This window comes from Zonotrichia leucophrys, chromosome 8 (genome assembly GCF_028769735.1).
Source record: "Zonotrichia leucophrys gambelii isolate GWCS_2022_RI chromosome 8, RI_Zleu_2.0, whole genome shotgun sequence".
Taxonomy (NCBI): domain Eukaryota; kingdom Metazoa; phylum Chordata; class Aves; order Passeriformes; family Passerellidae; genus Zonotrichia; species Zonotrichia leucophrys.
The window spans coordinates 18,827,436-18,849,927 of NC_088178.1; the positions used below are offsets into that span (position 1 = coordinate 18,827,436).

The following is a 22,492-nucleotide window of genomic DNA, read 5'->3' on the forward strand; positions in this document are numbered from 1 at the left end:
CTGCCACCACCACTCACCACACTGCTGCAGCCACTGGTAAGGAGAAACACACCTATAACCAGCCACTTTCATGAGAATAAAAAGCATGTTGTTACTGAACCAATCAGCACAGCTTTAATGGGCAATATTTTCCACCTGAGATACACCCTCAATACAAGCTGATGGCCACGGGGTATTGGAACTCATGATTGGTTTTTTCCTTGCAGCTATTCCTCACCATAGCAGTAAACTTGGAGTTATCTCAAGAACACAAAATGCATTTTAAACAGTCCCTCTTTTATCTCACTTTTGAAACAGCATTACACTATTAGTATTTAAAAATTTCCTAGTAAGTATCAAAATTAAACTGACATTCAGCAGGAAAACATTGTCTGTTAAAAGAGAAAATACTTTCCTCAATATAACGCAGCAACCCTTAATAGAAAGTTGTTTGCTGAAATGAAAGACCAGTTTTGCCATTTTTTATAGTGGTAGATTGCAGAAGTTAAAACTGAAAAGCACTTGATTTTTTTTTAAGGAAGCAATAAAAGTCACCAGAGGCATTGTAAATTCCCTTGGCATTTGAGCGTTTTCCCAAGAAAATTAAATCTCATTCCAATCTATGCTGTAATTCAGTGAAGTGCTGAGTTACCTGTAACATCCTGGAGCAGTGCATTGGCAGGTAAGGCACATCTGAAAGGTCCCAACATCTTGTCCTAAAGGATCACCATGGCTACAGAACTGGTACATATTGCTATTCCTGAAATTGTTGCTCACATATCAGACTGAACTAATAGGAACACTTAATACACAGAAATCTGATAATAAACCCACAAGGTGAACACTTTGTCTCAAGAATCAAATCTAAAGACCTTGAACCTTGCTCTCCATCTTTGTATCCAGGTAACAAACTACAGGTATTTGCATAATCCCTATGATGAGCAACTAGTTACTGATGGTTTCTTTCCTCAGCACGTTTGCTCAGCCCAGGCTAGGACTCCATTTCAGGATAAAGTGCTCCCTTATATAGCCTGCTGCTGCTTAAAATCCCAATTAGATTAAAATATTCTCCCACCCTGAGGATTTCCTCGGTCATTAGTCAGAAATGAGATTCACTTTCTTCCCACCAGAGCACTTATTGCCCCTGCCTGCTCTGGAGGCACTAATTATTGCCAGCAGTAAACAGGCAGCTCACCACTGCTCGCATCGTTAGCCAACTTCTGAAGAGACCTCAGCACGCCCTGAGCACACTGTCCTTTGCTCCCTGCCTGGGCAATGCTCTCACATCCTAATGTGAAGCCATCCCACTGGTTTTTAATAATCTCATATTTCATAAAACATATAACTCGCTAATCATACAGCACAGCACGTTGCTGGCTGTTCTGTGAGATGAAATGAAATGCAATGACAATCCAATCGCTTTCAGGGTAACAGGTCCTTGGGTGACTGTATCCTGAGCTGCCTCTGCAGGCCACCACATCACTGAGCAAGGCAAAATAGCAACAGCAAAACTCGCTTTTTTCATAGTGTATGTGAAACACAGGCAGATACTTGGATAAAACCACTTACATCCCAAGCACCAAACTGCCTCAGTTCCACTTTTATTTGCATTTTCTAAGCATGGGTCATCAGTACTGCCTCAGACCACCCTGCCCTGGCCATGTGCAAGCACTGGTACCTCTCACCTGAATTCCCACTGGTCCCTCTCTGCCTTCACACACAGGAATGGTAGTGGTTGGCTTGAGTCCAGTGTGATGTTTTTCGTCATAAGCATTATTTTTGATAACTCAGGATCATCTTTTTGGTTACACAAAAACACCTTAACTCTCAGGATACAGTTTGGCAACTTTAATGAGGCTTTGCAATTACATTCAATGTGTATCAGTACACAAAATATAAGAAATCACATATACATATAAACTTTGCTCTGTTGTTTTACAAGCCAACCAGAGTGAACAACACAAGCTACATTTATTTGTTCACACAACAAAATGGAACATTTTCAAGCTTTATTCACCAATGAAATATCTCAACAATTTACGGACCAACATTATTTTGCAGCTGCTAAAACAACAATCTTCCATAGGGAACAAATAATTTATGTCAACAGATACACTGACATCACATTCTATGAAATAAAAAAGCCACGTTGAGCACTGACTGAATGCTTCCAGATTTCAGCAGAACTCACATGAAGCAATAGTGCAGAACTTACACCAGCATCAAATCTGTCCACCATTTATCAGCCCTATGACTGAGAAAAAAAAATCACATACAGAAATTTTTTAGGGTAAATAAAGCCACTTTAGTACAGGGTTATTTAACCCACTTATTTTTCAACCTTTTTAAAACAAAAAGGAAATAGCTTTAAAAAAAAAAAAAAAGAAACATTTAAACCTTTTGGGTTTTTATTTTCTGACTTGCAAACTATTCTCACATACAATATGAATTTGTACTTTGTGAATAGTTTTGGTCCCTCAGACTGTCTTCTTAGTGAATCTGTTTTTAACTACTTTGTTCAAACACACCAACACTTCACTAAAGTAGTTATTTGAAGTTAAGTAGGTAAAAATAACACAGACCTATCTTAAAACAATATCTCTCATTTTTGGCTTCTGAACAGCATACAGTCACAAAACCCAAAGCTTCTTTTAGCAGCATTAAAGGTGAAGGGCCTTCTGTGTGAAGCTGTCCTGAAAATTTTCTGGTACCTTCAAGTTATTGAATGCTCTCAGCTCTTCAGACACAGACCCTGCAAAAACTGAGCATTCAGTTTGCTCTGACAAACTAAACCCTGCTCCCAAAGCAGTTCCCTGCAGAGGTGCTCATTTGGTCACACACACATGTTCACAATACCATGTGACCTTTGACAAATGGAGCAGATGTACCACATGGGTATTTCAGCACATGCACCAGGGGAATGCTGCCAGAATCATCCTTCAGTTCAGGAGGGAGGGGGAAAACACAGTTTTCACAGACTAACCACTGCTTTATGCCTGTTAGTTTCAACAGAATTGCTGAAAGGACTAAAAGCTCACCAATACACCTCAAAATATAACTGTAAGGAAGCTGAGCTCATCTGCTTCTCCGCTCCCAAAGGGAACCTCAGGTTTTGTCAGTGATTTGAAAGGAACACTAACACTGATGCAGAGTTCACAGCTCTCCCAAAAACTCATGGAGCAGTAAATAATTAAGAGATCAAGTCAATGAACCAAGCACAGTGGATCATTTAATAAACTGGGCATAAGCAACATGTCTTTTATATATACAATTGGTAAATTCAATGCCTAGAAGCACAGAACACCCTTATGTAAAGGATGCCTGACTTCATTCTAGAAAAAAGTGACTCTGCAAGGGATTTGAGGGTATCTCTGGTAGGAAAAAATCTACCCCTTTTAAAAATCACCCTGGAGATCACTTCTGCCCTTTTAAAAAGCCTGTTAAGGTGAAAGGTTTGGTGGGGAGTGTTACAAGGAGCCCTCTTCACTTTAGAATACATCCTTTCCAAATCTGGTACTGGAATGTTAAATCATCTATATTTTTCCCTTCCGTACACTGAAGTGAATTAAAACATTCAAGGGCGTCTTTTGGAGTAGCAATATCAAACTGGTGAGCAACAATAGCAAACCACTGACAATTTAAAACAAATGCCAAACCACTGAGCCTTGGAACCCATTTTAAGGTACTGCCCATGTAGGAGCGTTGCCTCCATCATCTCTTCATTGTTAAACTTTAGTTTAATTTTCAGTTCAACTTCATTTTCCCATGGAGCTGAGAGGCTGGAGGTTTATCTGTTTGGAACTCCCTGGCGACTCGGATATCGCTGCGACCTTCAGAGAATTCTTGATGGAGCTGAGCTCCCACATGTGCAGGTTCACGCCGTGCCCGCCGCAGCAGCCGCTGGAGATCTTGTAGAGGTTCCTGAGGACAGCCTTGCGCAGCAGGATGTACACCCAGGGGTCCAGGATCTGGTTCCACGTGGCCATGCGCAGCGCGAACAGCAGCGTCTCACACGTGTCCTCCGAGCGGCCCTCCCTGAGCCCGATCCTGGCCATGGCCGCCTGGCAAAGGGCAGGAGTTTACAGTTATGCATCAAAAAACACACATTTAAACACCCTGAAAATTGAATATTTTAAAATTGTACATTAAGAAACCATATTCAGCACTGTCTCTAATCTTCACACCTTCACAGCATCAGTGCATCCCAAACTGCAACGTAAATACTTTCAGCTATACAGGATTCATCATCCTAGAAATCCTCTAATGTTTCACAAAGGACATACATGTGCCTCTCCTGAATTACTTCTGCTGTTTAAGCAGAGGATGGCAACCAGCCAGGGAACATCCTCCAAAACAAGGGATTGATCTAAGCAACAAGTAAAAACTTAATCCAGAATTTGATCTAACAAAGAGTGCCAAGACTGTTCCAGAAATGGATTTTCTCAAGGACAGAATCCACTTGTAGGTCAGCATGTTTTTGTACCAGCTATTTATTTTTTCACATTTTCCTAATTAAAGGCTGCATAAGGAACACAGTACCTTGACTTCAACAAGAAGATTCATGTTTTTTATGCTGCAGCAGAACACAATTTATTGACACCAGAGGATTTAGAGGTCTGCAGGAAAATTCAAGCCATGGTGACAAAAGCCACTTGTCAGTGGAGACACAGGAGGTTTCATTCACCTCTGGAAATGCTACACATGGACAGACCTCCACCAGCAACAACACTACCAGAGCTAATAATTCCACATGGAGGAATTCCAGACCAGCTCAGCAGGGCAGCATCTGGCAGAGGATACCCAAGGGCCACACCAGCCCAGCCAGGTGTTGCTCTGGCCCCTCTGCTCTGCAGGGACACAGCCCCAGGGAAACCCAGGCCACTGGGACTCCTGCCCTGCGGACACCTCCTTTACAGGCTGGCTGCTCCTGGCGTTTGTAACCTGAGTTCCTGCGTGAGGAAAGCCTGATCTGCCAAGCCAGGAATCTGCCAGAAGGTGGTAAATTATCTCTCCCTCTTAGTAATGTTAAAACCACACGAAGACTTTTTTGGTAGAACGATGAAACACTGTAAGGCTTTTTGTTCCAAAGCCTTTAAAGCACTGCAGTTATTTAACTAAGAAACAGGATATTTTACAACTGATGCTCTGAGTACACTAATTTATCGGGCAATGAGAAGTAGGGTCAGGCTGTCCATGCACAGGGTTGTAATTTCAAAAAGATGCACTGAAAAGAAACTCAACGGCAAAACTAAAAAATAATAATGAATGAAGAGAGAAACCTAAAGCTGAACATGCCAGCAAACCTATTTTACTTCTTTTTAAATGCTTCTCTCTATTTCCAGACCTATAGTTATATTTCCTATAGCTTGCAGGTCACCACATCTGAGTATAAGCTTGAATGGCACAAAGCAAACACATAAAAGGACACTGGAACTTATTTGATGAAGCATCTGATGGAGTGTTTCTGCGTGGCTTCCATGGGAGCAGCAAAGGAAGCCCCCAGGAACATTGCTGGGGAAGCTGGTAGGACTGGCAGGAACACAGCTGGGAACTGGTGTGGGGAGCAGGAGGAATGTCTGAGCGCCAGGCCAACACAAACACAAGCCAGTTCCCTGAATCTGCTGCTCACCCACAACCACTGGGCACATTCCTCTCTGACATCAGCAGCCCACCCAAACTCGAACAACCCCCCTGGCTTCACATGGCATGTTTGTTCAGGACAGTCTACATTTTATTTATTAGAGGTCCAATACCACAAGGCAAACTCAGACAGAATACTCCTTACTCTGCAAACAGGACTGGGCAGAAATGACAGCTCAACAGAGCTCACAGACCAATGTCCTTATCCCACTCCGCATGTCTGACTTAATACAGACACACAAGCCACTAATCTGATGTACTTAAAAATTGATTTGTTGTTCTTCTCTCACATTCTCTGAAGTTAATAAATGTCAAATCTAATGCAATTTCATGTCCAGACAAAAAAGCACTAAATGTAGCTAATAAGGAAAAATAGCTCCATCCAGACTTTGTAAAACTTATTTTCTCATGTTACCTAGAACTCTTGTGAGAAGTGTTTGCATATAGAAGTAATTTGCATTTAGAAGTAATCACCTCTAAGTGAATCTATTAATTTGGCGTTCAGCATAAACAACTCCTGCTTGATTATGGATTTGCATGAAGTAAATCAGGACAACAAGGAAAACTGATACATAGCTATGGATTCTGACTTGGAGAAGCTCCATCCAGAATATTTCAGTTGCCTCTTCTGAACATCAGACATACAAAAAATAATCCATCTAAATTCACAAGAGCAAGTAGAGCTTATGTACACAGACACTTGTTTAAACAACTCAGCTGTAGGTCCCTGGATTAGAAATAATAAGATAAAATCTAATTATCTACAAATTTTGTTTTATAAGATTTTCCTAACCACATTACTAACACTATTTGGGAGTATTATGCAGAAATTAAAAAATATTTTCTTTCTTATATCTCTAAAACTAATATAAAAGCTTTTTGAAGTTTTGAGAGGCCAAGATTTCCATAAGAAATGGAATAAGACAGAGAATCTCACTGCAGCCCTGAGCAGAAGCATTTTTATGTTTGAGCACTTGTGGCAGAGCAGCAGGACATGTAGCCATCAGTGAGTATGAACTGAGAGAGATTCTCACTCCTCCAAAGAGACTGCCCTGTTCTGGGGGCTCATCACATCTTCAGAAAAATCATGTACGAAAACTGCAAGCACCCGTGCAAAGAGGAGATTTTGTTCTGAAGCCTTTCTAAAATCATCCGCTGATTTCTAGAACAAGACTTAAACTTCAGCAGAAGAGGGGTGGAATGGAATGAAGTTAATATAAATTATTATTTCTCTCACATTTTCATAGTCTATTTATTTAAATTTAAATTCTTAAAATACTGTTCCAAAGTCAAGTTTGAAACCATAGCTGATAAAAAGGAAAATACACTACCAGCTGTTTAATAAAGGATTTCATTGAAGCAAAACACACAGACAGTCTGGATTTTCTCCCTGGGTGTGAGAAATTCATGTCACTGAAATGGTTCAAGTCATCAGCTCAGAAATTGCCACCAGAACTTGGTGCAGTGCCAAGTGGACTTTTGAAAGTGGGACCACCTCTACAGGCACAAAAAGAACATTTCAATTATTCTTATTTGAGTATTAGAGGTCAATAATTGGTTCAAAGTCAGGGAACCAATTCAAACCCCTTTTTCCTTTCCCTGCAGGTCCACCAGGCTGGTATGACAAAGGAATTCTGTTCTCTGTAGGCAGCAGCACCCAAGTGGGGAAGAGGCAACACTATTGCATCATATCTAATCACCTTTGGTCTCCACAACTGAAGTTAATATTCATGCAGATTCAGCAGCATGACTCAAAAAATTAATCCCCAGCTGGTAAATAATACACGTAACTCATGGCATTTTCTAAGATATTTAGAAATGTAAGAGTCCAAGTAGCACTCTGCTGATTTATACACTGTTTATATGAGGACAGCTGTAGTATGTCTCCCTGGTTTGCAAAAAAAACCCAAAAAATCACATGATGTAACTATGACAATTCAAACTTTCTTTATAAAAGGTACTAAAAAAAGTACAACTTTAAAAGCAATTTTTTAAACCAAGGGTACCTGCTTGAAAGATATAAAGTTATTCTGACTCATACCAGTCCTTAATGGTTTAAGAAAGGACCTGAGAATTCAGTGTTCCTAAAAATACAGAAAATCAGATTTGTGTTAAGGAAGGACTTGGCACAACACATTAAACTTCTACATCCTTTTTGTCCAATTTTAAACTTCATTAAAACCAAAGCTCACTTTGCAAGATCCAGAAAGTCTGATGGAAAATTTTTTTAAACATTTTGAAATTGTTGACTTCTTCAATTCCGCACCTAGCAGACAGCATCAGAGAATTCCCATTTCCCTTAAGGGCAAAGCTCAGGGCAATAAACAAAAAAATTGCTTCAAGGCTTCACACCACTCTGCAAACATAAACAGCACTAATTTAATTTTCCTTCCAATTGGATCTACACGAGAACAACCAATAGGCTCAAAGGCTGTGCTGCTTAGTCACATTCCTGTCAGTACCCAAGGACAGCCAGTCAAAACAAGCAGCTGACTTTAGAGCTAGTTAAGAAATAAGACAAAAATGAGACTTTGATGCATTTCTCCTCACAGGCTCTAAATCCAGGCTCTATCCTTGACTTCAGGAAACTGGGTAAATCCCAGTCACCAAGAGATTGACATGGAAAGCAGAACAGACAAATATCGGAAATTCTTGTTTTCTGCAGCTCAGCCCTCAGACTCCCTGTGGGAACCCTGCAGACCCTCCCAAGCCTCTTCCTTGGGATTTCCTTACAAGCCATTCCGAGGATTTCCATTAATGGAAGGAAGTCCATGGATTTTTCAGTATTTGCAGAACACTTCTATTTTGTCACTATTGTCAATGTCAAACCCTGAGGTGCAAATCCCCTTCTTCTAAACCACAGAGGTTTCAAGGCAGAACTTTACTGATTATGTCCCAATCCACCGAAACAAAAAATATACACTTATTTTGAATTCCTAGAGTTTTTTGAACTTTTACTTCTCATTTTACAAAAGCAGCTTCAGTCTAACAGGCAAGAGACCTTACAGGATGACATTTTGTAGTACTCTATAAACACAGACCTTAAGAAAATAAATTTACAAAATAGCGTGAAAAAGAAATAAAAATGCATATATCTTTACGTTTTATGTACCATTTTACATCTCTCAAGCAGCGCTGATAAAAAAGAAACACTGACAGCAACTTGCCTGTACCATTGCTACACTGATCTTGCAGTATACAAGCCAAGCATTCGTTGCAAAAGAGCTGAGCATGCTTCGTTTTATTTTTTATGTAATTCTGCAAGTCAGTTTAAAAACAAGAGCTTCCAAGAACAATATGCAGTGCACCACTTCTGCCATCAAAATATTAGTACACACACTGTTCTACTTATGCCACATAATGCTTTTTACGTTCTAGATCTGCATGGTTTTCCCCTAGAGTTTTCCTTTCCCTTTCTGAAAGAAAAGCATTAACTATATCTTCAACTTTTATATACCAGATGATCACTTAGCTTAGCAATTAAATTCTAACTGAGCATAGGGATTTTATTTAAAAATGCCAATTTAAAAAGGTATTGTAGACAACAAAATATATGAGCCAGCTTTCCACCACATTAAAGCCCAGAGGGTACTTTTAAGAGCATATGTAGTAATTCCTAATGTACATTTTAGCAGGATCAGCTCTTGAGAAGTAGCAGGAGAAAAAGGGAGTCTCCTTTTCTCTCGTGTATATTTCTGTGATAAAATAATAATGCCACTAAAAATTAAGAGTGGATCCACTGGCTCACTATTTGCCTCCTTAAAAAGGAACTGCATAAACATTTTGAAGGTATTGTTAAGCTACAGAGGTGTGAAAGAGGTGTGAAAAGTCCAAAAAGGGGAGAGAAAATGGGAAATCACAAAATTTTTCACAAAGCAAATGAAAATATTTTCTCATATTCCTTTCTCAGACACAGCCTAGTCTGCGACCAGGCAATTTCTCACTGAAGTTGACAGGAAAGAAATTATGAAGTAAGCCTCAAAACCAGAGGGCAGGGGCAGGTCTGTGTGCAAGAACTTGCAAACATTAAGTGAAAGTGAAGTTTTTATTTTCTGTCAACTTTCCCCTTAGACACTACCTATCTTGCATCAGTTTTTCAGTAGGATAAATTCATGTTGGGCTTAAATAAAGCATTCTGGGTCACCTCTTTGTTTCTCCTAAATAATCCAAATATTTCTACCTTGGATTGGCAATCCTTGATCTTTATTTCCTTTCCCTGCCATCAAAGTAAGAAATACTTCAGTTCAACTAGCTAGCAATGTAATTACTCTCACAGCTTAATTGATAACTCATTTGAAAGGAAAGCATTGTGGGTATGGATAGAAAAGATTCTAGCATTGGAAACACAAGATGACTCACTTCATAATGAAAAGACATAGCGTCCATACCAAAGTCAAATAAACAACCTGTTTCCTGAGCTACATGCTTTAAAGCTGCAAGAAAGCCTGTTTCCACAGCTTGAGGAATGTATTCCTGCCTAAGAACAAAGCCTGTATCAAAAAACCTCTTGCACAAAAAAAAATTATAGATAGAATAAAAATATTCTTTACCCAGCAATGCTAGAGAAGCTTTACACGACAATTTTAAGGGCCAGAAAACAAAAGAGTATTTCTAGTATCTACAATAAAGACCGTCCTTAAGTATTTAGGAAGGCAAGATCTGTAAGTATTTGGGATTTATTTATTCTTCCATTAGTGTCAGTTGGATAAAGCTTCAAACCCTAGAAATGATCTATTACTTCTCTGTTGTCACTTTGCTTTTCCAGGTTTTCACAATCATTTGGGAAAAAAAATCATATTTTTAATGCTTAAATAAATATTTTAATTTGTTTAGGAGTGACAGAACTTCTCCCACTAACACCCTACAAATATCCCAAGAAAGAATCCCAAATAACACATGATACTGGGGAGGAAGAGAACTGTCTGAATGAATAAAAAAGTGACAATATACAGACAGGCTGAGGGAAGAGAAGCTGCAGAGGTCCATAACCATGGAACAGGCTGGAAAAGTTGGAAGAGACCTCTACAGTTATCAATTCCAACCATTACCCCAGCACCACCACGCCTACCACAAAACCTTTTCCATCTGCCCAAGTACCACATCCACATGGCTTCTGAACACTTCCAGGAATGGAGATTCCAGCACTTCCCTGGGCAGCCTATTCCAGTGCCCCATCACCCTCTCTATGAAGAGATGTGTTCCTAATTTCTATTTAAACCTCCACTGGTGATCCTGTCCTTGTTGGAGATGGACTGGAGTCACTGTCACCCAGTCACTCAGTACTGTCTGATCTGCAGTGTCTGAAGGAATCTGACTGGAGGCAACAGAAGACACAATGCATTGCTTTTGTGTCATTCTTTCTAGATCACCTTTGTTAAAGTGACTTATTCTGTGTATCACTCTGAAGGAGTAAACTAAGCAGCTATGATCAGAAATATCAAAACTAATGAATTAGCAATATATCTATCAAGTTGAAATATATAATTTGCAATTACCTTTTTCTTTTGTGTTGACAAATAAATTGCAAGGGCCTATTGTGTTCAACCACCTTTCAGGAGGAAGATGGAAGAGAAAAATCAAGTCTCCATTTATTTCTCATTACTTCTGCAAATGCACACACCTCTGGTAAAAGATGGATTCAATCTCTTTTCCAATTCACTAATGAACTGTAAATCCTAAAACAAACTGCTACCACTTACTCTATCCTGCTTCTCTTTCTCTCTTTCCATGCAGCGAAGCAGGTGGGAATACAGCTGGTCACATCCCTCCCAGCACAAGAGTCTTTCTCCCCACGTACTCAGGTCCTGATTTCAGTCATTACAAGGTTTTTCTTGAGCAGATTCACTACATCCTTTCCATCCTATCCCACTCCTGTAACTTTGGGAGCCCAAACCTCCTGAGGGGAGCACACAGGCCCAGGACAGCAGGAGATGGTGCAGAACCTCCAAAACATCTCCAGTTCATTCCACTGTTCATCTATTTCACCTCACCCAATTCCAAAATGAATCCTAAAGAAAGAGGGAGCTCTGCTGCTTCCAAAAGGACACCCAGAGAATCTGTGCTGGGCTCTGCATTGTGGGCACACAGGGAACCTCCATCCTCAGGGAGCCTCAACCCAAACTGCAACTCAGCAATTCCTCTCAGACATCAACCAACCCCATAGCACCAGAGACACAAGTAACTTGTGCTAGAAAGCACCATGCCACACTGCAGATTGTGAATTTACACCATAATAATTATAATAATAAACATTCTCTCACAGAATACATGAGTGTGTATTACACCCTGATGTCTGTCATTAAAAATGGGGAGGATGAAGGACCTTCTGGAGTTTTTCCATGTGAGTGTATTACTCCCTGAGATTTTTCAGCAACAACTTTACCATTTAAAGTGTTTAGATAGTCAGGAAAGACAGCTTTCCTAAAATAACCATCCAAAAATGGTTATGCCATGTATGACATTCTCCAAAGATGGTTATGCAGTGTATGATATTTTCAAGTAAGAAATGCCTGAATAAGTGTAATATCTAGGAAACAGGAAGAATTCTCTTATCTCAAACAATGGAATGAATGTCAAACTGACTTACTTTTTAATATCAAACACAGAATCTAAAAACTTAACCAAGCAAAATAAACAAGGAAAGGTTATGAATGGTAAATTTATTTTGGTGAAGTTTTCAGAATTTGATTTCTTAGATGGCAACTTCAAAATTGAAAAAAAATAAAACCAATCCACATTTTCTATGAAAGTCACTGATACCTATTTGAAACAAAATATTGTGTTTCATAGTTTAATTCTGTATGTAACATCTAAATTTAAAAATCAAGAAGCAAATAATTATGAGAGAATACCAGAAGCACATTATTCTGAAAATGCCATTTTCCTCACATGACTGGAAACCTGCCTTCCTTACTTTTTCTCTCCAAAACAAACAATCTTATTGTCTTCTGATGGCACTGCATTAATAGAAAAGCCTTTACGCAAATTTTTCCAAACAGCACAAGTAAACACAGATAACAAAAACTCTATTTATGGTTCTCCAGAAGCCTCTGGTAAAGGGCAATATGTCAATCTCAGCCCTCCTTCCTTCCCTGGTTCCTACCATCATTGCCCATTTCTTCTCCAGCACTTTCCTGTGGAGAGTATCTCAGCTCCCTGACTTCTGAGAGGGAGGTGAACACTTGAATTACAAATATAGCCACAATCACTACAGACTTTCTAAGCACTCCGTGATGTGCTGGCCCATGCTTATAAACATTTTTGTTAAAATGATTCATGTTTCTCAGAAAGGAGAAGGCCTGTAAGATCTCTATGTACTGTAAAAAGATGACAATAGGAAGAGACCAATTCTGAACACCAAAATAGTACTTTTAAAATCTAAATTCAGTATCATTTTAGGTAGGTATAGTCTAAAATTAATGTCACTCCAGTTCTCGTGTAACCTGGTGGAATTAGGCGACTGTGCCACTTAAGAATACAAAATTAAAGAAAGTTCTCTACAACCAATACTAAGAACATCTTACCCAAAGGTTTCATAGAAACACACCTGAACAGGTGGGACTTTCAAACACATTGTATTAAACGTTGTTACTCTCTCTGCCCACACATGCAAGTTCTTTTCAGGAGTATTTTCTTGGCAACAAACAACAGCACATTCAAACTGTCTGAGCTGCTGAATAAACCTTATTCCATGGGAAACTAAGCTGGAAAGAAACTTCTGTCTTGAGACTAACAAAAACCTCAATCAAAATGAGCGTTCTCTTTCCACTTAATCTGTAAAACGAGTTATATATTTCAAAACACCACTTGGTCCATAATATTAGAAAGACAGTAATCTTTCAGCAATTTAACCTTGAGTTATCAGACACTAGGAGAAACTCAAGCAACAACAGTAATTGAATTTGCACAGATTTAATGGATCTATTGAAAACTCAGCAAGCAATCAGAGGACCATGATAGGAGTGGGAGCCCTTCCTCTAATTTGGCTCAACAAGACAATCAAACTCGAGAATTCTTTTTTGGAGGAACTTAGGGAGCATTTTATTCATTCAAACTGGCATTCCTGATCTTCTCTGACAGAGCAAGAGAAGAGAAATAACTATCTGCAGTCAACAACAGCTATCCCTGCATCAGTGCTGCAGGCAGAGGTAAGGAGGTGTATCCAGCAGGCCTGCTGCTGGCAAAAAGCTTTTTTTCCTTTCTCCATGACACGGGTTCATTTATTAAAAGCATTGTGACAGCAGTGGGCTCGAGTTCTCTCTCCCACGCCCCAGGCAGGTGAGAGGTGTTCCCACACCCCTCTCCTGCTGACAAGGCATCCTGTCTCTGTGTGGCGTCAGCACACAAACCTTCCAGCAAGAACTCAATGACAAAAGCCAGCACAAGCACAGTAATTATCACTGATTATCTTCTTTAAAATCTGAGCCCTGAAAAGGACAGGTAAGTGTTGTTTTCCCCTCTGAAAGTCTTGAAACAGCATTGAAAGCTGCAGGGTTAGCTGAACATATTTAAGTGTATCTCCTTCTTCACTCTTCAGAAACACACCTCTGGAAATTGAAAGCCTAATTTAATCTTTTTCAAAAGCAAAGATCACTCTCCTTGTTGACAGTGCCTGTGCAGGCACAACAAGCTCACGGTGGCTGCAGCTCTGACTGATAAACAGTAAGGTAATAACACAATTCTACAGCTTTGACTAATAAACAGTAAGGTAATACACTTCTGCAGAGCAGCCCCACATGAGAACTGAATCCTCACATGGACCTGCATCTTGGGACATCTCCCTGCTTCTCCTCAGCTGCACTTTCTGATTCTGAAAAATCACCATTCACAAGAGCACAAGGGATAAATTTTTTAGTAACTTAAGCTGTAGGGATAATACAACAGCAATGAAGGCATACAAACAGCATTAATAAAGCAGCAAGCTCATATATATCATGTCCACTGCACATATAAGACAGTGCTACAGAAATTAAACTGCCATCTTAATAAAGAAGACAGAAAACAGGAATGGAGGGAGAGACTTCAAGAGTAACACAGGTATGAGCATCTGACAAAGTCTACACATGCAAAACCAAAGGAGATGTAGAGGATTGCCTTGTTCAACCAACTACCTTATACTGGACACAGGGACATGGCCCAGGAGTTACTTAGGGTAAAACCTGCAACAAACTGACCTCCCTCAGCAGACTGCAGCCCTGAGCCTGGCTCTGCACCCAAACAGCTGGTGGAGCAGCCAGGCTGGGATGGGGTAAGGGCATTCCAGTGAAAGCCTCCCTGTTAGTACATCAGCTTCTCACCAGCTCCAGAGCACAGTGTCTGACAGCACCACTCAGAGCAGCTCCTGCAGCCTCTGAGTTGCAGTGATTCAATAGATCACAAGCTGAACACAGCCCTAGGTGCACAAAAAGCAGTCATCAAGCCCCACTGCATGAGACAGGCTGAGGACAAGAAAAAGTCAGAGCGAGTTCAGGGAGACACAATTAGCACAACAAATTGGAAAGAGAACAGATTACAGGGGAAGGGGCTGATAAAAATTAATCTCAGCAGTAAAAAAAGCAACTGAATAACAGTTGATTTATTCCTATGAAATAAACAGAGTTCTTTCCAATAAAAACAGGAATGACTATTTCCAGCAGTAGAGGGGAGGTAAAACTGGAATGAAATTAATCAGTTAACTGCATGGAAAAAAGATCTTAACAAGAATAATTTGAATGTAAAAGTATTTTTCTCAGGCTGTTTCACACATGAAAAAGATTAGAAATTTCTCTGTATCACAATAAATTCACTCTGTAAATAAATTCACTCTGAAATAAATCTCTCCTGTCCATAGTTACAGACAGTTCTCTTTGCTACTCCAACAAAACAAATTTTATAATATGTTTATCCCTTGAGCCCCACAGAATACGACACAGGGATGTCAGAATTTACTCATACAAGCACAGCTCCAAACCAAGCTGTTTCATGACACGCCAGACATCAAGTGACAGCCAAAAAACAGCTTTATATAACAATGTATTTCATCAGAGGTGTAGTCACAAAGTGCTCCTGCCAGCTATTTGCTTTGGGAATCCAACCCCTAGGGACCAAATTCATCCAGCAAAATTGGCATATCCTTAGCAAATGGATGAAGAAAGCGGAGAAGTTGAAGTTGGTACCTTCAGAACATATTTACCTGGAATTACCCATCACAAAGCAAAATTATTTGGACTGTCAGAAAAAATGTGCCTCTGCAAACCACTGATTACATATATTATTATAAAACTTGTGAATTTCACTTTTTGGAGTTTTTTTTGGTGAATTTTCTCCTGCTCTCAATTCCTCAAAAGGCATCAGTGTTCCCCCATAAGGGAAGAAGCAGGGAGTACCTCTCATACTTCATTAAGGGAAGATTCTCTCACAGTGGCAGAAAATGTGAAAAAGCTGCTTATTTTTGGAAAACAGATGAGATGGAGCTTTGGGAAAGAAATCCAAAGGAAAAAAAAGAAATCAGAAAAAAAAGAAATCAAAAGAAAATCAGAAATCAGAAATCTCCCCTGTCCAAGAGCCATGGGGAGAGCTCCACATTGCCATGCCATGGGCTCTGCTTTTGAAAAATGCTCCATCCATGTCTTCAGGAATCTTAAGACAGAGGTGGTGATTGATTAGAATACTATATATTATTATTTATAATATTAAGTGTTAGCTATTTAAACATTTACACACATATATAAACAGGCATCGAAACAACTTCACTGTCACTGAGCAGATGCAGAAGTCAAGTTCAGCTCCACACCAGACACCATAAAGGACAATCCAGGGTCTCATCATCTGAAAATGATTTTATCACAGGACAATGACAATGTCTGAATATTAACTCCACTTGAAAAAAAAAAAAATTTAAAATCTAATAGTAAAGTAAATCTGCAGTTGGATTACAGCATTGGACAGACTCAGCTATGGCAGCCGTACACATATGTCAATGGACATACCAGACTAGATTGAAAACAGAAGGGAAATAAATAAATTAAACCCCCCCAACACCAAATGAATCCAAACTCTTGTATCTGCAAACCACATGTGCTATAAAATGCATTGCCTTCCTCCACTTTCTCTTCCAGAAGTTTTTTGGTTTCTAGTAACTCTGGTTTACTTTGAGGCAATTGACTCTCATGAAACATTTTGTTCTGTATACTCTTTGGGACAGAGAACATAGGTAGAATTCACAATTCAAACACTAGACTTCAAATTCTGACTTTTAGATTTAGCTTGGAGAAAGAAAACGAAAGAAGCAAATCACAGAATAAGAACGTATTTACATCCTCTTCCAGAGAATTTCACCTATGAACATCTACTCATATTTATGTCAAGAAATACTTATTTTGGTATATGCTGATTGTATTATAGAATGTAAACCACTCTCTTCACAAATTAAAAGCCCTGAGACCTTTCAGAATCAGAAGGTTTGAATCAGCAGTTAATCATAAAGCATGTAACTTGATAAACCCTGGATCACTTCAATGTAGCACATGAGCAGTATGCTCCTGACAAAACTTTGTTCTACTGCAGGCCAAAAAGCTTGCTAAATTAACACCACACTTGTAATTCTGTTTGTAGTCTGTTGCTATCAAAACAAGGAATGGGTAAATAAATCAGCAAATTAACTGGTATAAACTCTATGGTCCTAACATCTACGAAAGGAAATACCCACAAAGGACCCTGTCCCATTGCATTTCCCACTGAAACTCTCTGGCTAAAACACTGACTGTTCACTTCCTTGAAACTTTGTTCCAAGAATCTAATCCCACACTACATCTACTTTTTTTATTTTTTCAAACCTTCCTTTCTAACCTAAATTTGTCCACATAGCAGAACTATTTTTCATAATGCCAGGCTGAGTTTGGCTCACCTCATTTCAAAAGAAATCCAGAGGCAAAGCATCACAAGCCCAGCAGGCACAAAAAGCACCATCAGATTTGCCACCCAATGAATCAGAATTCCGTGTGAACAAACTTCCCTCTGCAACACAGTCCCACAAAATACCAAGTCCAAAATTAAGCAAGACCTCGTTCACTGGCCTGCATCAGCTGATGCAAACACCAACTCCAAAAAGGGTCTGAAAAAAAAATTCCTGCTTGACCATTAATTCATCTTCAACAACCACTTAGATGAAGTTAAATATTTTAACAAAAGTAGTGCTGTGATTTCATTAGATTGTCACAATTTCTAAAACTATAATTTTATATACTTTTAATATATATCATAATTAAAACTGAATGGCATAACAAAATCAACCACAGTAGTTGCAATTTAGTCTTCCTTAATGTGTTGAATAAATGGTCTCTTTTGAACTAAAAAAGTTTATAGCTTTTCTGACACTCAAGGGTTTTTCAAAACCAAATTAATCTCTGCTTTTAAGAACAAATAATTTAAATGAAAATAAATGTTACCAGAGGATACTAATGCTGCTTTTTCATGGAAAGTAAAGTCATCATATGAGATCCTTTTTTGAAAACCATTCTGTGGCATGCCCCAAACTTCAGATGGTGTCTGAAATAACTGTAAAGTTCCCTACAAAACTTGCTCTGCTGCTCTGACAACTTTGTTTATGCTCCACACACTACAGCACAACACTGACAGAAGCCAACATGAATTTAAACTATGCTGCAGAGCAAGACTACAAAAATTCTCCATGATTTGAACAAAATTGAAAGTTTTTGTTAATTTCAGTGATTGCAGATATTCATACCTAGACTTCACCCTGAGGCCGGTGATACTCGATTAATTAAATGCTACCTGACAGACACCAAACTGCTGCAGCCAGGCCACTGTCAGTATCTAATTTTTAACTAACTCAGGTAACTTCAGACTGTACCACAGGCAGTGAGCAGATGGAATACAGCTGGATATGATACAGATCTTAGACTTAAATGTCAGCATTTGTTAGTTCAATCCAGAATTCCTCATTCATATCACTGGAAAACTAAAGGACCCTGCTTCTAGGGAAGAAATCAAGATTCCACGTTACTTGTGAGTTAAACCCTCTAGCAAAAAACCTCAATTTCTTCAGACAAGTTTGCTACACTAAAAGCTAACACCAGCTTTCTAGTGCCATGATAGAGCTGGAGCTGTCAAATTCTTTCCCATGCCACAATCCCACCTCCTGTGACCCTGCTCACTGACAGAGCAGGCACTGATCCATCCACTGATCCAGCACTGATCCATCTCGCAGCAGGGACAGTCCCATACCAGCTCTGCTGCTCCTCTGTCCACATTACAAACCCAGCTTGCTTAGGTCTAAACCACATGTTGATTTCAACCCACTGCCAACCACTGGTTTTCAATACGACCCTAAAGCTAAGCCCTTAAGACCCTGATAATGGAAGGCAGGATTTTTAGGTTCTTAACTGTTACCTGCCCTAACAAAGCTCACAAGTAGCAGTAAACTGTTGAAATAACAGCAAACAGGCTGCCATAAATAAAAGAATTACTTACACTGTACAGAGTAAAAAGACTTCCCAATCCTAGATTTCACTGAATTTTTGGAAGAGCTCAATATTTGTTCTGAATTATTCGAGCCGTGATTCTTCTACCACTGTCTGCTCCACAGCACTGGAAATGCAGTCCTCACCATCACTATATATTTAGTTTAGTGTATACATCAGAAGTGGAGAATAACTACAAGTTTTTTATAGATGCACAGGTACATACATTACGGGCAATATGCTATAAAATGAATATCACTGAGTGGGTGGAGCTGTTATCACAACTTAAGTGCTTTAAAACCTGGAGACAAAAAAGTATAACTTTTATACAGTGATGTGCATTAAACATTGGCAAATACATTATGCTCTTACCAGGAATGGGCTCCAGCAAATGCAAGAAACACACATTATAGCCAAGAGCTGAATGATCATTTCAAAATGATGAGATCTGCCTTGTCTTTGTTGACTTTTAAATTTGACTCTTAAGAGGGTAATTCCTGTGACAGCATTGCACAGGAATGAAATAGCAAGGGCCAGGAACCCAAGGCAAGAAAAAAGTAAGAGATAAAATCTGTCTTCCCAGTCCTCAACATGTTCTGTTTTATAGAAGCACCAGGTCCTCGATGCTTGAATTTGGTAGGCTCTAAACCTAAGAATAGGCAGCAAAGCTATAAGAACAGCAAACAGACATACCATAGTCAACATCATTTTCACATGTCTAGAAGTCATTTTTGTAGAGTGAAATATTGGCTTGGTGACTCCAATGCACCGTTCAACAGCCATCACACTGCCCAGGAAGAGTGGGCACAAGCCAAAGAAAACCATGCAGATGCCAAAAACACTGCACAGAATGTTGGACTGGTTAAACCGAATCCAGTCTTTATCTGAGGCATACACAAACACTGCAATGGCTCCATTGATGAGGTGGCCGAAGAGATCTGTGACAACCAAGCCGCTGGCAAGAAGCAAAAAGGAGGCTTTGGATTTCTGTCTGAATCTCTGGTATGCCTTCATGAGAATTACTATTGCAAGACTGTTGGACAAAATTCCCGCCGTCATGAAGATTATTGAGAAGAAAACTGAAATCTTCTTCTCCGTGTGGCACGTTGTGTTTTTCAAGACTCCAAATCCAGCCAGCCCCGGTGATTTTGAACTGTTCATGGTTAGGAAAGGAGACGCAGCCCTCAAAGCATTTCAGCAGTCTTGCAATCAAAAGGCATCTGCAATTATAAAAACAAATATACACAACGCTGTAAAAGGCATACCACTGTTCAAATGGCATTTCAAGCAGAAATTCCATAATATTAGTCTGCGGTACAAATCTAATTTTCCACTTTTCTGAGTGATATGATATGGCATCACATTTTAAGTTCATCACTCACATTGTAAAACAATTATCCGCATGGATTACACAATGCAAATAGAGCCCACAGGAAATTTAAAGTTTCTGCATGCATAATACATACAAAATAATGTATACAATATATCATGTTTATGTACATATAGTAAGATAAACAATACAAACAATTCTGTTGGTTAAACTAAGCTAAACAAATGTTTTTGCAATAAACTCCAAGAATGACAGTACTTAACCAGCCCAACCACAAAAGTGAAATACTGAAACTGGAGCATTTTGAGATCATAATCACGCTCCACTTTTAAACATTTCTTTTCAAAACAATATCTTAGTACCTCTAAACAATTCTCCTCCCACAAGTTCATGTTTCAAAGCTTTAACCTAACCAGCACTGAAGCCTTCAAGTTCCCAGCGCCCTCGCTGAAGCACAAACTTGGTTTTCAGACGCACCGTAATTCAGAAACCAATTCCGCAAGTTACTTTATGCTTTATCTCCCATCTCTACTCCAAGGACATTCCCAATACCAAAACCTCCCCAGGCAGGGGGGGAAAGAAAAAAGAAAAAAAAAAAGGGAGGGAGGATAAAAAAAAAAAAGCGGGCCCGTATTACAAACTGCCGCTGAAGCCCCTCTGTTCCGGAGCTACATCGGGAACGGGGCACGCCGGACCAGGCAGCTCTGCCGCTCGGGAGCGCTCAGCGGAGCGCGGCCGGCCAGCTCCTCCGACGGAGCGGGGCAGCGCAACCGCACCGCGGGCAAGCACCGGGGGCACACACTGGGCGCACACCGGCGGGCGCACACCGGCAGCAGCCCCGGTGCCGGAGCAGCGGCGCTCCCGCCCCCCGCCCCGCTCTCCCTTAAGCGCTGCCGCCGCCGGGGGCGGAGCGAGCCCGGCTCGCCGGGCACAAGTGCCCTGGTGTCCGCCGGCCCGGGCCAGCCCCGCCGCGCCACCGTGCTTCCCTACCCCCGTCTCGGTGTCCGTCCGGCCCTGCCGCCGCTCACGTTCGCGTCGCCCCGCGGGGCCGGAGAGAAGCGCAGCGCGGAGCTCCGCCGGCCGCCAGCGCTGCCGAGCCCCCTCCCGCCGGCGCCGCCCGCGCCCGCCCTGCCTCCGCCTCCCCACACGGCCTCCCCAGCCGGCCTCCCGCCCGCCGCCCCCGGGACGCGCTCCGGCTCCGTGCCGGGGCCGTAGTTCGATGCCCCGGGGCTGCAGCACACGCACCTCGCCCCGCCGTCCCGGGAGGCGCAGCCCGCGGTGTCCCCGCAAGGAGAGCCGCGCTGCCGTGTCACATCACAGCCACGGGCGGGTTCCCGCCCGCCAGGCTGCAGCCACAGCCGGAGCAACTCATGGGGCAGCCAAGAGGCCACATCTGTCCTCAGGCACCGCTTCACCTCCTCTACACTTTCCACACGCTGCTTCCCAACTGCGCCCGTCAGCCGCACGCGGGGAGCTCGGGAAGGGGTAACCCCAGGAATACCGTCAGGGATGCGGCTGGCACAGCCCCAGACAGACGGCCCTCGGCCTCCCGGGTCAAGGAGAGCCAACAGTGCTCCTTGGACCATTTCTGTACTGGAGAAACACCGTGAGAGCACATCCAGATGAGGCATTAATGATACGACCCATAGGCTGGAAATTCAGAGGTTGTTTCCCATCATGCACTCAAGCTCTTACCAGTTGAAGTTATACATGACTTTCAAGTTCTTTCATCCATCAATGCCCAGGACTACCAAACAGGCCTGAATGGGAGCTTTTAGTAACAACTCTTACTGTAGAGTAAACCAAAATATAAAATCAATGTCAAATTATGAAACAAAACTGTAAAATACTACAGAATTTATCATGGCTACAATGATGATGAACTTAAATTTGTTTTCATTGGTACACAGTCTTGAGTGGTACTGTCCCTGGTGCCACAAGATGATTACTTAAAAATTAACATTCTCAAATGTACTAGTTTTTGCTTATCTTCATATCTTGAATAGTGCAGGTGCAAGTTGCCTTTCTGTAATCCACCAGTGAGGAAACACAGGCTAGATAAATCTATTTCTTCAAACAGTAT

The 22,492-nt window shown here is 40.8% G+C and overlaps 1 protein-coding gene across 3 annotated transcripts; it reads right to left on the minus strand.

Annotated features, from left to right (window-relative positions):
• Positions 1-1,812: 1,812 nt before the first annotated feature.
• PTGFR (prostaglandin F receptor) lies at positions 1,813-21,737 on the minus strand. 3 transcript variants are annotated; one of them, XM_064719707.1, is made up of 3 exons: positions 21,655-21,737; positions 19,452-20,299; positions 1,813-4,040 (listed from the first exon to the last, which is right to left on the minus strand). In XM_064719707.1, exons 2-3 carry the CDS (start codon positions 20,238-20,240, stop codon positions 3,735-3,737), a joined length of 1,095 nt encoding a protein of 364 aa, XP_064575777.1. In that variant the 5' UTR covers positions 20,241-20,299; positions 21,655-21,737; the 3' UTR covers positions 1,813-3,734. The 3 variants fall into 3 exon arrangements, with proteins under 3 accessions (XP_064575777.1, XP_064575778.1, XP_064575776.1); XM_064719708.1 differs by lacking the exon at positions 21,655-21,737 and adding an exon at positions 21,400-21,493 and having other exon boundaries at positions 19,773-20,299; XM_064719706.1 differs by lacking the exon at positions 21,655-21,737 and adding an exon at positions 21,400-21,487.
• Between the last annotated feature and the right edge of the window lie 755 nt (positions 21,738-22,492).